This window comes from Geotrypetes seraphini, chromosome 12, assembly GCF_902459505.1.
Source record: "Geotrypetes seraphini chromosome 12, aGeoSer1.1, whole genome shotgun sequence".
Lineage (NCBI taxonomy): Eukaryota > Metazoa > Chordata > Amphibia > Gymnophiona > Dermophiidae > Geotrypetes > Geotrypetes seraphini.
In genome coordinates this window covers 114220023-114236530 of record NC_047095.1, presented here as the reverse complement: position 1 = coordinate 114236530, position 16508 = coordinate 114220023, and the positions used below count along the sequence as shown (strand labels likewise).

The 16508-nt window shown below is 43.8% G+C and overlaps 1 protein-coding gene across 1 annotated transcript; it reads right to left on the bottom strand.

Annotated features, from left to right (window-relative positions):
- Window positions 1-1541: 1541 nt before the first annotated feature.
- Window positions 1542-15473, bottom strand: LOC117346770 (carbohydrate sulfotransferase 5-like). Its single transcript, XM_033916850.1, has 2 exons — window positions 15400-15473; window positions 1542-2792 (listed from the first exon to the last, which is right to left on the bottom strand). Exon 2 carries the CDS (start codon window positions 2785-2787, stop codon window positions 1666-1668), a length of 1122 nt encoding a protein of 373 aa, XP_033772741.1. The 5' UTR covers window positions 2788-2792; window positions 15400-15473; the 3' UTR covers window positions 1542-1665.
- Window positions 15474-16508: the final 1035 nt, after the last annotated feature.

The following is a 16508-nucleotide window of genomic DNA, read 5'->3' as shown; positions in this document are numbered from 1 at the left end:
AGTTTACAATCACAAAAAAGGTCTAAAGAGGGGAAGAATGAAACGAAAGGAGTCCTAGAGTGCAAATCATAAACATAAAATTATTTAAAAATTAAATAGACTAATAATTGTTAGGCCTAAACACAAAAGGAGGGGGAGTAAGAAATACACAGACTTCCAGCACAAAACAAATTAATATTCATAACCGTGAATCTAAAGTAGCTGCAATGAGATCGGCCCTGAAATACTTGGCCAAAATGGCTGTCGGAACCTCCCTTGGCAGTCTTGAGAGGCTGCCATGGGAAGCCCGGCAAACATTTTGACTGAGGAACTGGCAGGGGCAAAAGCATCTGGCCCCCGCTAGATCTTGCTCTTTCCCCTACTAGATCACCAAGGCATTTAAAGGTAGGCCTGGGGAGGACCTTTGGGTAGCAGGAGGGTGGAGCGCTTGAGGCTAAGGGCTGAGGAGTAGCCAGCCCAGTGGCACCTGCTCTCTCCCTGGGGGGGTGGATAGATGGCCTGGGACAACTCACTATGGGAGTAGTAGGAATGGGGGCGGGGACAGGCAGAGAGTGGTCAATAGAGGAGTTTCAGCTACACTTGGCGTTTTCAGCTGAAACTGAAGTATGACTGACCCCAAATTTTGCTCTGGTTTCGGTGCCAGGAACAAACCCAAAATTCGGTTGACTACAATTTCAGAATGATAACAGGGTCTCCTCCGAGTTATCTGGTCTACAGGGCTGAGTGGCGCATACCTTACACAACCGAGACTCTCGTCTGGCTTTGCCTTCAGTGAAGGACCTGAGACATTTGTGTACTTGAGAGAGGTCGTTTTCTAAAGGCGTCACAAGGCACCAGCAAGAAGATGTATCAACTATAAATATAAGACCTGATAATGAGTTAACTATTCTTATGCTTGCTATCATTACAGTTAGATGGGGAACAATCCTAGGGAGCAATGCACAGATATGCAGTGACAAAAGCTTTAGTTGTAAGGGCTGAATATTAGCACTTAAGTGGCCAAGTGCTAACTCTGCCCCCGGAATGCTGCCAACTTAACTGGCTATGAGTTTGGCACTAGCTTTGATATTTAGTGGCACTTAGCCAGTTAAGTGTCACTGAATATTAGCAGGTAGCCCTAACCAAGTGATTTAACGGGTCAGCAACCGGCTAAATCGCTTTGAATATCGAACCTGTGGTGAACATAAAAGTCATACTCCCTGTCTATAATCCACCACAGTTTGTGTTTCATACATCATAACTCCCAACTTTCCAGGGTTATTAATGTGATGATTCGATAAGCCTGGTCTACCTTCAAACTAGGAAATGCTTGTGACATGTAGGAATCTTGTTTGTTGATGTTGTCCTTACTTTAAGAAATTTCAGGATGTGTGGAAACCATTAACAAAATATTGTAAGGATTAAGTAAAATTATTTCCCTTTTATTTATCAGTTCAGGATGTAGGGAGGGGGGTATTTTATTATTACATATATTATATAATAATGGAATATATGGATGGGAGGGATGGGAAAGGGGAAGGGATAAAAATTTATATAATGTACCAATGATTGTTTATAAGTGATGTAGTTATTGTTACTGTGAATTAATATATTTTACACTTAATGTAATTTTGAAAATGAATAAAGAATTTATAATAAAAAAAAAAAAGAGATGTTGTCCTTATTTTAATACATTCCCTGGGGCAACACCAGTTCCAGTGACATGTTCTTCAGGTGCTCCTCAGACCATACCCGCTGATAGCCAAACATGTCCATTTCCTGCTTGCAGAGCTCCTGTACTTCTTTCACCTTCTGGAAGCTCAGCTTCTTTCTCCACTTCTGGGCAATCTTCAGTGAGTCTCCAGAGAAATGCATGAAGCCTCTGTCATTTGAGATGGCTCTATGGGTGATGTTATAGACCCAAGACTCTAGCTTGGGAGTGATGCTGAGGCCTACATAGTCATACCACTCTCTAAGGTAGGCCAAAGGGTCCCTCACCAGGTCTTCATGGCGTACCATAAGATAGCGGTCCTTGAGGAATGGAGGAGGGTTCTGTGAGGCTGCCTTGTAAATCTGAACTTGGGCCTGGCAGATCTCTTGCATGACCACACTGATGTTCCTACTGGAGTTCTGTGCCCGGCTGATAATAGTGTCATCAACATTCAAACCAGGTAAGTACTCTCGTGATGAAAGGATAGCCCTAGGGTCTCTTACTAGATGGATGATCTTCAGGTTCAATGAAGGGTCCTTCAGGAGTGGATAGAGTATTGGCAGGTTCAAGAACCGTACTACCTTTACCACTACATGGCTGTAGGTCCTGCAGGCCTCTTCCATCTTCTCAAAGGGGCTCTGGTGGCAAATGTGCATACACTTCGGCCTGTCAATGAAATCAGAGCGCAGCAAGGCATTGCACACTGGTGGAGAACACAGGGCCCGGCTTTCTTTCCAGCCAAAGAGGTTGGAGACAAATTGATGTTTCTGTATATAGGGCTCAAAGGCTGACATGTTGCAGGAGAAAATGGCCCTCAAAAGGTCTCTCATAGGTGCTTGAATGAAATTTGGGCTCCTCCTGGAAAATATAGTCCAGACATGCCGGGTGGGTTCTAGGAGGTAGAAGACGTCTGGGCTCTGATTGAAAAGCTGACCCACAAAGGAAGATCCAGATCTCCAGGAGGAAAGAATGAGGAGCTGGGACTTCAGGGGCCTTCTCATAAACTGTTGACCAGAGAGACTGAAAAGTTTCCAGCCTGCATACCATGAGGTATAAACCAGGAAGCAAAGCTTGAAAATGGTGGATCTTCTAGGCATTCTTCCTGAAAAGCACGAAGAAGGAGTGATGGAGGATGACTGACATAGGAATACAGAGGAGGGGAGAGGGAATCATGAATAAAAGGCAGACAAGTTTTTTTTTTAAGTAAATAAAGAAAAAGACATGGAAAAAGAAAGAAACATGGATATGGTAGCAGAAAGAGAAGAGAGGAAGAAGGAAAAAAGATTTAAAAAGAGGAATAGGAAGAGGGAGACATATTGAGATATAGAGCATCAAGGAGAGAAAAGGGAGGAAGAAAAAAAAGACATACATGAATAAACCACAAACCATGAATCATATTTATAGTGCATGCATATTTACTTACTTGCCTTTCACCTACACTTATTGTAACCCCTCCCTCTTTGAACTCCCAATTCCCACTCTCTTAACCTTTGGTATTAAGTTACCTGAATCTTTTCCAGATAAGCCTCGCCAAAAAGTTAACCCCCGCCACCCAAAAAAGATTATAAAAAAGAGGCGCGATCTGTAGAAAGTAAAGTGGGGGGGTTCCCCCTAAGCCCCCCGTCGGAGCCCTTAAAAAAATGGTCGACAGTTTATCCTATTTTTTTATAATGTTAAGTTTCATATCCTCTTTTTTTATAATCTTTTTTGGGTGCTCCGATGGGGGGTGTGGGGGGGGAACCCCCCCACTTTACTTTCTACACATCGCGCCGCGTTGTGGGGCCGTTGTGCTGAGAACTTCACTGGTTAAGGTTGCGTGCGCTGGCAAAAGGTGGCGGGGCTTAACTTTCGGCGCATCCACTTTTTCCATTAGTGGCGGGGCTTATCTGGAAAAGATCCGGTTGCCTAACCAAAAAAAGTAAGAATTATAACAAAAAGAGGGAAAAGTTAACATATTGGTTCATTCAATAAAAATATATTCAAAAAAAATATATATATATAAAATTACCCTAAATAAAAAATACAAGGAATAAAAGTTTTTGTTGGTTTATTGTTACAACTCTAACAAAAAGTATATATATCTAAATAACTTTAGAATAAGATCTCAAATAAAGTTTTCCTCAAAAAATTTAGTCCTCTCAAATAATTTTATCCTCACAGAGTTCAGATGTAAATTTTTTCCTCACAGGGTTCCGTTGTTTTATTTACACAGCCGTTGGGTATCAGCGCTTCTTCTTTCCTCTATGGAGATTCAGCTCTAATCAACAGCGTACCTACTTCCTAACTAAAAAAATCAAAGGAAGCAAAACCCTATCACCCTGAAAATTATATTTGTTTCTTTATTTTTTTAATAACTACCCATAGAAAAAGAATGGATAATTGAAATTCCCTAAACTTTTTCCACCCACGATGTATCTTAAACTATTCTCAAGCAACCCCCAAACCAACCTGTCTTCCAAACTGATCACTCCCCAACTGCCCTCTCTGGCAGTTTTAGAATCCTGACCAGCACTGCCGCTTCTACATGAGATCATCAGACCTGATGCAGACATCAGCATTCTAGAATTCTTACTGTCAATCAGGCAAATACAGCATTAATTTTGCTGGCTAACAACAAAAAAACTTTTCATTTTAAAATATTAGAAAAAAACTTCTATCAGGTCTTCTGCCCTGGGTAACTATAACATATTTCAAATGTATTTTGTAACCCATGGTTACATTATGGTTGAACTATGCAACACAACAAAGAAAAATGGGGAGACCCAATGATCCACAGTGAAAACAATCCACCGATATAAACAAAAACTGTGGATACAGATGTTCTGGAGATAATTTATTAAACACTGACATATAAAACCACGAAAATTCAATTTGAAAAGTACAATGATAAAAAATACTGTGATAAAAATCCAACCGGACCCTACACGGTCCGTGTTTCGGCAAACACGCCTTCCTCAGAGGTCCTAAAAGGAAGAGGTAATGATGAATAATGATAAAGAGAAAGATAGAAAAATAAGAAGTGACTGTGATGCCAATCTGGAGCATGCATATTAGTGTCTATACTCGACTGCAAGATAAAACAAGTGAGCCAAGTGTGACATGCTATATACAGAGGCTTGAAACATCGACAAGAGACATGAGAGGAAAAAGTGCCATAGGTGTGAATTAGAGCATAAACTTAAGCACAGGAATCTATAAGGTGCCTAAGAGAAGGCATAAGAATGAAAAGTTAATAGAATGAAGAAACCATGGTGCGTGTCTGATTTTGAAAACATGAAGAGATATGTGGCACAATGTAATGACACAATGTAATGATGAGAAGACATTATACATACCAATGGTTTGCAACCTCAAATATAAAGAATTGGACTGAAAACAGTCTATTGTCTTTAAACTATATAAAAAAGACATCGTATTCAAACATGAAGAAACCATAATAGGACATGAACACATAGAATAATGCAGTTAAAATAAGAGAATAAAATGACTTGGTTCTAAGACAGCAGGACAATCTTAGCTATCAAATTACTAGACAGGCCTTCAAGGGGTAGTGCAGGCCTTCAGAGGGGAATGTGCAGGCCTTTGGGGGGGTGCAGACCTTAAGGGGGACAAGCAGGGCTTCAAGGGGTGGGGTGCAAGCCTTCGGGGCCCTGGTGTAGAAATACACGGACAGAGGGAGGGAGGGAGGGAAGGGGGGTTCAAAGAGTCGTGCATATGCCAGACTTTGGGGGGAAGAAATAATGGGTCTAAAAACAGAGGAGTGGGAGAGAGATGGTGGATTTAGGGAGGGAAGGAACAAAAAAGGAGAGAAGTTGGACACAAGGAATGATGTGGAGGGGGAGAAAGAGATACTAGATAGGAGGGTAGTTGGGAAAAGAAAGGGAGAGATGGTGGACCCTGGGGTTTGTGGGGAAGGAGGGAGAGATGCTCGATGAAAGGGTAGTTGAGAAGGGTGGATCTGTGGATGGAGATGAAAAAAAGGAAAGATGCCAGACTTCCAGGGGAGGGAAGGGAAATGGAAGGGGAGGACAGAGATAGAAGATGGATGGTTAGCACAGAGAAATAAAAAGAAGGAGACCATGGCAAGCAAGTTATCAGAAGACAACCAGAGCCTGGGGCCAACAAGATTTGAATAATGTCCAGACAACAAAGGTAGGAAAAATGATTTTATTTTCAATTTAGTGATCAAAATGTGGCCATTTTGAGAATTTATATCTGCTGTCTATATTTTGCACTATTTTTTTACTAAACCGCAATAGTGGTTTTTAGCGCAGGGAGCCTATGAGCATCGAGAGCAGTGCAGGGCATTCAGCGCAGCTCCCTGCGCTAAAAACCTCTATTGTGGTTTAGTAAAAAGGGAGGGGGTATATTTGTCTATTTTTGTATGGTTGTTACTGAAGTGATATTGTATAAAGTCATCTGCCTTGATCTCTTTGAAAAAAAACCCAGAATATAAATGATAATTAACATTTTCTCTGCGTACAGTGTGCTTTGTGTTTTTTTAAATTTTATTGTTGGTAGATCATTTTGACTTGGTCATTTTAAAAATAGCTCGCAAACCCAAAAAGTGGGGGCAACCCTGCTCTAGTGTAATTACAAGTTGACGGAAATTTAAGTTAAAAAATATACTTCTATAAATTCAAAACTGAAACAGAAGTAAGACACACCAGATAGCCAAAAGGAGCGTATAAAAACACCACTAGACACATGATTTAACTTAAAAATGTAAAATAAAATGCTAAAAAAAACTATAATATGCTAAAACATTATAATGAAACAAGTCCAAAAAACTTACCATGTGAGCAAAGAACACCGCAGACAAGCTGAAGTAGCAAAAAAATGCTAAGAAGAGAATCCAGTGTGGAGACTGAAACTAAATACAGTGGTACCTTGGATTACGAGCATAATCCGTTCCAGGAGCATGCTCGTAATCCAAAATGCTCGTTTATCAAAACAAAGTTCCCCATAGAAAATAGTGGCAACAGCAACGATTCGTTCTAGAACCCGGGGTCAATATCTGTTGGGTGCCAGGTGCTGCAGTACCATCTCCTCCGTCTGCCTCTTCCGTGGGTCATCTGAAGAAGAACCCCACAGTGCCGCTTCGGGGGGGGATGCCAGCCGCCGGAGAACCCCTTAGTGCCGCTTCGGGGAGGGGGATGCCAGCCGCCGGAGAACCCCACAGTGCCACTTCGGGGGGGGGGGATGCCAGCCGCTGGAGAACCCCACAGTGCCGCTTCAAGGAGGGGATGCCAGCCGCCGGAGAACCTCGCAGTGCCTTCAGAGGGATGCCTCCTCCAGCCGGCCAGCCCTCCACGTCGGATGCCCCTCGCATGCTGGAGAGCCCCCACCCGAGCCCATACAGCCGAGCGCCACCCCACCCACACGCCATACATGACACGCACACGTGTCACACGCAACGCGCAGGCGGGACAGCACCTGGCCGCGCAGGCCCAGACAGAGGTCCTCCAACCTGCAGAAGGCACCCAATGTAGAAGGCTGGCCGGAAGACGGAAGAGGAATCCCCTTTAAGTGCTCGTTGATCGGGGCAGTGCTCGGTTTGCGAGTTAAAAGTTTGCTGAGTGTTTCGCTCGTCTTGCAAAACACTCGCAAACCGAGATACCACTGTACTAGCTTGTGTTATGTGGGAAGATTCTATTGGTTGTAGAGTTGAATGGGAGAAACCATGTGGAGAGGGTGATCTATTATCTAAAGTGCTAAACAAAATCAAATGTAAATGATAACAAAAGCAATATTTTTAAAAAAGGGAAATTTAAAAAAAAAAAAAATACAAATCAGTGTGTATAATTGTTATGCCAGAAATAATGATGAAGACTGAAGACATACCATAAAAGTATTGGCTATATGGTAGAAGGACTTGGTATGCTCTGATGTATGTTGTCTATTACATGAACTGTGAGAGTGATAGAATCAATTGTAGGTTCTAATAGAGTTAAATAAAGATAGGCCCGAAACTGATATTGAAAAGGAAATGTTAAAAAGGGAATTTAAAAAATTAAAAAAATCTTAAAAACTTATCTTTTCACTTACTGACCAATAACCAAAAATCTTAGGGTTTTTTTTGTTATTTTACCCTCCCTCTGGTTTACTTCCCTCCTGTTTTTTCACTCTAACAAGGAATTGTAACTTTTCCCCCCTATCCTCTATGATTCATGTTAGTCTTATTTTGTAAGTCTGAAGTTACTTTTTCTGTATCCACAACCCTGTTTTTATAAAGTTGTACATCGCTTAGTAAATTAAATAAGCGATCCATCAAATACTAATAAAAACTTGAAACTTGAAACATAAGGCATGATATAATATGTAATGATGCCAACAAACCAAAAAATCTTGCATCATAATATGGTCAATAAAGAAAAAATAGATACCCACAGCAAAGGCAAATGTGATTGCAAAGACCCACAGAGCATAACATAAGTATGAATCCACAATAAATGGAAAACACATAATGAATATGAATGACAAAGAAAGAATACACAATATGATGAGATATAAGAAATGTATCAATTCTAACTCTGTATTTAAACCTGCTGGTGAAATCGTGTTTATATCAAAGATAGTTCTTTGCTCTGCTTGTAGTAATAGGCGATCAATGTTACCACCTCTCCAGCTTTGCTGAAAAGTCCTGTAGATGAAAAATTTCAAATCCTTGATGGTGTGGCCTAATTCAAGCCAATGTGTCACTAATGGTGCTGATGTGACATTCCTTAAAATGCAACTTCTAACATCCCCACCCCAACCCCACCCACCACCTCTCTCGCTTGCACCCTGAATCCATTTCCTACTCTCCCTGGTCTAGCATCTCTCTCTCTCTCTCTCTCGGGTCAAGCATCTCTTCCTTCTCACGAACCTTTCTAGCCTTCGTTTCCTTCTCACCCCCTTTCCCCTCTACTTACGGGTCCAGCATCCATGCTTCCTCCTCCCCCTGCAGGTCTAGCATCCATATCCCCCTCCTCTTCCCTACCCACTTGCAGTCCAGGATCCATGTCCCCCTCCTCTCTCCTCCCCTATTTGCAGTTTGGGAACCATGTCCCCTCCTTTTCTCCCCCTCACCATGGGCCTAGCATCCATGTTCTCTCTCCCCCCCAAAAAAATTGTGGTCTAGCATCCCTGTCCCCCTTCTCCTCCGCATGGGTCTGGCCTCTCTCCTTCCTACCGAACCCCCATCCCCTTGAGATCAGACATACCTGTGGGCCTCCCAGAGCTGCGGCAGCAGCCAGTTGGCAGAAACAGCGCTGTAAATAGGCTGCTTGTGGCTAATTCTGCCAGGGCCTTCCCTCTGCTCTGTCATCTAGTTACAGGAAGTAATGCAAAACCCAAGGTGAGAGGAGTTAGAAGTCGAAAGCACTCTCGAAGAGGTGAGCTTTTAACTGGGCCTTGAACACTGCAAGAGATGGAACCCACCATAGGGATTCAGGTAGCTTGTTCCAAGCACATGGTGCAGCAAAGTAGAAGGGATGGAAAAATTGGAAGGGGATAGATTCAAAACAAATGCTAGGAAGTTTTTCTTTACTCAGCGGGTGGTGGACACCTGGAATGCGCTTCCAGAGGACGTAATAGGGCAGAGTACGGTACTGGGGTTTAAGAAAGGATTGGACAATTTCCTGTTGGTAAAGGGGATAGAGGGGTATAGATAGAGGATTACTGCACAGGTCCTGGACCTGTTGGGCCGCCGCATGAGCAGACTGCTGGGCACGATGGACCTCAGGTCTGACTCGGCAGAGGCATTGCTTATGTTCTTATGTTATGTTCTTATGGAGTCCGGAGTTGGCAGTTGAAGATAAGGGCACAGATAGGAGGGATTTACCAGCTGAGCAGATCTTACGCAGGGGATCATAGGGGGAGATAAGTGAAGAGAGATAATAAGGGGCAGCTCAGTGAGTGCATTTGTAGGTCAGTAAGAGGAGTTGCATTCAGAAATGGATGGGAAGCCAATGAAGTGACTTTAGGAGAGGGGTATTGTGAGTATAGTGGCTATCCCAGAATATAAGTCGTGCAGCCGAATTCTGGACAGATTGGAGGGAAGCGAGATGGCTAAGCGGAAGGCCTGAGAGTAGCAAGTTGCAGTAATCTAAGTGCAAGGTGATGAGGGCTTGGATAAGTGTTTTGGTAGTGTACTCAGAGAGGAAGGGTCAGATTTTGGTAATATTATACAGGAAGAAGCAGGTTTTGTGATATGTTGGATCTGGATGGTGAAGAAGAGAGAGAGCAGTCAAAGATGACCCCAAGATTACGAGCAGACAAAACAAGAAGGATGAGAGAATTGTCCCCAGAGATGGAGAATGAGGGGAGAGGTGGATTTAGGCGGGAAGATGAACAGCTCTGTTTCAGCCATATTCAATTTTAGATGTCAGTGAGACATCCAGGTGGCAATGTCAGACAGGCAAAGACTCTGGTTTGGGTTCCAATAGAGATATTTGGCTGGCACAGAGAGGTAGATCTGGGAGTCATCAGCCTAGAGGTTGAGATAGAGATTATGGGAGACTTTTACACGTTGTGAGACCTATTCCTGCATTTTGCTGGAGTTGCTGAAGTCCGGGCTTATACAAACTGGTTTCAGTTCAGATGCTCAAAATGCTAACGTGTGGCATGTGAGTGTGTAGATTTCTTGCTGTGAAGAGTTTCTCAAAGACACAAAATAGAGCTGTAAAGACAATGAGCTATTCAACAGTGCTGAAAGGAAATGCAAGTCAGCAGGACACTCCATCTGGGAACCTAAGAACTGATAAAGAGATGCCAGGCTAATGCGCTGAGGCACTGATACTGATGTACCCGTGTGAAGAATGGAAACTTCAAGAAGAAGAAAGTTCCAGAAGCTATGCCTGTCCAGGGCCCCCCAGGGGTTCTTCCCCCCAGGGAAGAACATAAGAATTGCCGCTGCTGGATCAGACCAGTGGTCCATCGTGCCCAGCTGTCCGCTCATGCGGCGGCCCTCTGGTCAAAGACCAACGTCCTGAGACTAGCCCTACTTGAGTACGTTCCGGTTCAGCAGGAACTTGTCTAACTTTGTCTTGAATCCCTGGAGGGTGTTTTCCCCTATGACAGACTTTGAAAGAGCAAAAAGAGGTAGCCGACAGGTTAAACAAATTCTTCTCATCAGTCTTCACAAGCGAGGACACATCCAGTGTACCGGAACCTGACGTGATCTTCCATGGTGACCAAGAAGAAAAACTGTCAGCAATAGAGGTGAGCCATGAGGAGGTCCTCCAACAGATAGATAGATTGAAAAGCGACAAATCCCCAGGCCCGGACGGAATCCACCCTAGGGTACTAAAAGAATTAAGAAATGAGATAGCGGGAATACTCCAACGAGTTTGCAACCTATCCTTGAAAACTGGAGAGATTCCGGAGGACTGGAAGATAGCAAATGTTACACCTATCTTTAAAAAGGGGTCAAGAGGAGACCCGGGAAACTATAAGCCGGTAAGTTTGACATCGGTTCCAGGCAAGATGGTAGAAGCACTGATAAAGGACAGCATCTGTGAGCACATCAAAAAAAATGGGCTGATGAAAGCGAGCCAATATGGCTTCTGCAAGGGAAGATCGTGCCAAACAAACTTACTGCACTTCTTTGAGGGGGTAAACAGCCAGTTGGACAAAGGGGAACCTGTAGACATCATTTACCTTGACTTCCAAAAGGCCTTTGACAAGGTACCCCATGAGCGGCTACTTAGGAAGCTGTGGAACCACGGGGTGGAAGGGGACGTACACAGATGGATCAAACACTGGTTGGCAGGCAGGAGACAGAGGGTTGGAGTGAAGGGTCACTACTCGGGCTGGAGGAAAGTCACGAGCGGAGTTCCGCAGGGGTCTGTACTTGGACCGCTGCTGTTCAATATATTTATAAATGACCTGGAAACGGGGACGAATTGTGAAGTTATAAAATTTGCGGACGACACTAAACTCTGTAGAAGGGTTAGAACTACGGAAGAGTGTGAGGACCTACAAAGGGACCTAAACAAACTGGAGGAGTGGGCGAATAAATGGCAGATGAAATTCAATGTAGGGAAATGCAAAGTCATGCATATAGGGAGAAAAAACCCGATGTTCAGCTACCAAATGGGGGGATTAGTATTAGAGGAAAGTAACCTTGAAAGAGATTTGGGTGTACTGGTGGATACCACAATGAAGTCAACGGTGCAATGCGCAGCAGCCGCGAAGAAGGCAAACAGAATGTTGGGTATTATTAAAAATGGTATTACGACCAGAACAAAAGAAGTCATCCTGCCGTTGTATCGGGCAATGGTGTGCCCGCACCTGGAGTACTGTGTTCAGTATTGGTCACCGTACCTTAAGAAGGATATGGCAATACTTGAGAGGGTCCAGAGGAGAGCAACACGAATGATTAAGGGCATGGAAAACCTTTCATACACTGAAAGATTGGAGAGGCTGGAGCTCTTCTCCCTGGAAAAGCGGAGACTCAGAGGAGACATGATAGAAACCTACAAGATCCTGAAGGGCATAGAGAAAGTAGAGAGAGATAGATTCTTCAAATTTTCAAAACATAAAAGAACAAGAGGGCATTCGGAAAAATTGGAAGGGGATAGATTCAAAACAAATGCTAGGAAGTTTTTCTTTACTCAGCGGGTGGTGGATACCTGGAATGCGCTTCCAGAGGACGTAATAGGGCAGAGTACGGTACTGGGGTTTAAGAAAGGATTGGACAATTTCCTGTTGGAAAAGGAGATAGAGGGGTATAGATAGAGGATTACTGCACAGGTCCTGGACCTGTTGGGCCGCCGCGTGAGCGGACTGCTGGGCGCAATGGACCTCGGGTCTGACCCGGCAGAGGCATTGCTTATGTTCTTATGCTTATATGTTCTTATGTTCCAGTTTTCTACCACTCTCTGGGATAAATCAGCACAGCCATTAACAGCTGCTGGAAGGTATAGCCAAAAATACCTAGGGTTTGTAAGGCATTTATAAGGCTATTCTTTTGGTTTTCATTTTTGAATTGCTCCAGTACTGGATGTTATTTCATGAGCATTATTTGTTCCGTGTGAAACATAACACAAGTTCTGAAACTTATCTAGCCGGTGGCCTAAATAAACCTTTATTTTGATTTTGGAAGCCATTCTGCCGTGGTGTCTGTTTATTGAATTACTTGACTTACCTGTACCTGCATCCACGTGGGATCCCTGCGACGGTCGAGTTAAGGAACTAAGTCATTAGCACTCAGACTTAATAGGGTGGGTAAATGGAGTGGGCAGACTTGATGGGCAGTGGCCCTTTTCTGCCGTCATCTTTCTATGTTTCTATGTTTCTACTAGGCAGTTGTGAAATATGGGTAGGCTAGATAAATAGCATATTTGCTCCAATAGGGTGGTGCATTTTCAGCCAGGGGATGGTCTTGGAAGAAAATGAAACTTTCTGTATAAAACCCCCATGCTTTGGCAGAGTTTCTTTAGAGAAGCTGGTTTCTTCTCTGCCATGGTTAGAAGAGCAGGTAACTTTAGGTATACAGTCTGCTTCCCTCTCTTCAGGGGAGCCAGCTATGAAGTTCTGTTGGGAGATTAGGAGGCGCCCTCCAAGGCTGAGGATGTAACCTCTTCCTTACAACTGTTTGAACCACACAACCGTGAGAACCACAAGTCCCGTGAGAACTTACGGCAGTGTTTCAGTCAGCGGCGCAGAACGGGAGTTCTAAAAGCTTGCTCCTGCGCATGCCGGTCCGGGTGCGCTGCTGGCTTCTGACATTGGCAGGAGGGGCTTAGGCAGGATACACCGTTGGACCAGCAGGGAAAAGGTAAGCAGGGAGGGGTAAAAAATAGTTAGTACAGTACATAGGCCGACTTACAACCAAATCAACTTAAGACCTATCAGTCGGAACCAATTGCGATCGTAAGTCGACAACTACCTGTACTCTAATGTGGATACTTTTGAACCTGATAATCTCTTTTATATTCTGAGGGCTTCTAAGGAGGTGGTAGATGAAGGGGAAATAGATAAACTAGTATCGCCAGATAGTCTGGATTTGTCTCATTTTCTAGATTCATCCAAGGACACAATCGCAAAACGTGCTACACTCTTGGTAGCTTTCAAAACAGAACTAGAGAACCAAGCTGTTTTGAAATTATACTTTATTAACAAACAAGCTCTGTTTTGTGGCTGAGTGTTAATATTTCCCCGATGTTTCAAAGCAGACCCAGATAAAGAGGAAGCAGTTTCTATTGCTTAGGCCTAGGCGATAGGCGCGACCCTTTTTCTTAAAATTCTCCTGTAAAGTGCCTTATTTCATTTGCAAGTGACAAATATGTGCTTCTGGCCCCAGCCCAGTTAGAAGATTTTCTTGGCGGTCCTTTTATCAAGCCGCGCTAGCGGGGTTAGCGCGTCAGACATTTCATAACCCCCGCGGCCAGCTAAAATCCTAACCCCTCGTCAATGGAGGCGTTAGGTACTAGCGCGGCAGGCGGTTTAGTTAAACTGCTACCGCGCCTTGATAAAAGGACCCCTTAGAGGCAAACCTTTGCAGATAGTTTCTTTAAAAATATTATTCACTTACTGGAGAGGATAATTGATGATTTAAAGAATGTGCCACATCTCTTTGCCTGCCAGACGTTATATACCTTCTTTTTTTTTTTTTTTCTTTTAAAGTGCTGCCACTCTTGGCCACTTAATAATGTGGACTTGATCATTGATAAATTATTGCCTTGGACCTTATTTGATGAGCAGTTGTATGCTATGTTTGAAGTTGATAGTCTTATTTTTTTTGTTTTTTTGTTATGGAATTGTAACAAATGAATAAATAAATACAAAAAAATAATGAAAAAACCCCTGCTGGATTGTTTTCTATTTTTGATTTTAAGGCTATGGGCTCCTTTTACTAAGGAGGAGTGTGTGGCGGAGTGGTTGGATCTACAGCCTCAGCACCCTGGGGTTGTGGGTTCAAACCCCGCACTGCTCCTTGTGACCCTGGGCAAGTCACTTAATCCCCCCATTGTCCCAGGTCCATTAGATAGATTGTGAGCCCACCAGGACAGACAGGGAAAATGCTCGAATACCTGATTGTAAAAACCGCTTAGATAACCTTGATAGGTGGTATATAAAATCCTAATTTTAAAAAAAAATAGCTTTGCCGCGCGTGGTAACCCTGCGCCACGGACTAACGCTGGCATTAGCGTCTAGCGTGCACGGCAATGCAGCGCGTGCTAAAACCGCTAGTGCAGCTTAGTAAAAAGTGCCCTATACATTGTTACAAGTTATTGAGTAGCCGGAAAACAACTATTGGGGAACAGAGGTAGACATGAAGATCCCTTAACCTTTTCCTATCGTGTATCCCGGTTGACGGGACATTCCAAAAAATGTCGTCGCCATCGTGGATAAACGGTCTGTACGGACTAATAAAGAGCCAGGAACACAAAATATTTGAATTTACAGACTTATGACTTATTTACATTATGTTTACAATAGCCATAAATGATAACGGTGAATAATACAAAAAAACTTTGCTAAAATAATTACGATTGGAACCAGGGTAACGTAAAATTTATTACAAAAGGAAAAGGTTAAACCTGCTGGATTGTTTTCTGTTTCTGATTTTACCTCCCTTTTCATCATTCTTGCACCCTGCTCTGCAGTACACCCATGTCAATTTCAAGCTCCCAAAGAGTCACTCAGAAAAAGAAAAGTCAACAGATAAAGGCGAGAAAGAGACAGAAAGACAGACGAACTGAATTGTGAGCAGCTCGTACCTGGAGATTGTTTGCTCGCAAAGATCAAATCCAGCTTTGCGATCTCTCTTCTCCCTGACAGAAACAATACCTCTCCAGGCTATGGCTCAGCGGTTCAAGTTGACCTCCAACTGGAGAGAAATCTCAGTCGACACGGGCTGTGCCCTGCAAACTTTTGGCACTGGAGCAGTGAAGGGGGGGGGGGGTAGGAACTGGGTGAAAGACATCAGCTGGAAATAAGGGAGAGACTGTGCATGAATGAGAGGCTTCTTGGTGAGACCGGGGATGGGAGGAACGAGTGAATGACAGTTGCTGAATATGTGTGTGTGTGTTAAGGGGGGGGGGGGATGGGGTCACTGATGACACGGTGTGGGATGAAAATTACCCCATCACCACCCACGCATAGGAAGTGATGTCAGCAGGAGAGATGACGGGGTCGCGAGGAGCATGTTGACATTCTTGTTGCTCACGGCGGTGAGATGCCTTTGGAGAAAGTGCAATGCCGCTACTTATTCAAAGTACACCCTCTGGGAGGGGAGGGCTCGGGGTTGGAGAAGTATGTGGGGGGGGGGGGGCGCTAGACTGCAGGTTGGTTTTTTTTAAATTAGAAGAGAAGGGGTTATGTTGGAGAGGGGAGTCTCACTAGACACCATGGCAGTGGTCTCCAGCCTTTTTCATGTATAGGGACACAATGTGAATACAAGTCGGGTTTATTTATTTATTTAAAATTATTTATAATCCGTCTAGCTACAAATCTAGGCGAAGGCTACCAAACGTCATGGAAAACCTCCTTTTAGAGGACTGCCCGGGTGCCAGTTTGTCGGGGTTTTGGAAGTCCCCGACCTCAGGGCAGTGTCTGGAGGGCATGCGCAGACACGGACGCGATGATATCCTACACAGGCGCACACACGCGCGCTGTCATTGCGTCGGCCTGTGGGGAGCGGGGCTGGAGAACGGGATGGGCCAGGTGTCCTCTTTTTTAATAGAAGAAATCTGGCAACCCTAAATACAAGAAAGCTCTGATAGCCACCAAAATATTTCAAGCAGAACCAATGAAGAAAGCACTTCCAAAGCTCAAACCAGAAAAGTATTACTGCTAGGGGATTCCTTCTAGGTTTCTACTTTTCCCT

Excerpts from the sequence above, each read along its gene's own strand:
- LOC117346770 (XM_033916850.1), bottom strand. The coding sequence starts at position 2,787 with ATGCCTAGAAGATCCACCATTTTCAAGCTTTGCTTCCTGGTTTATACC.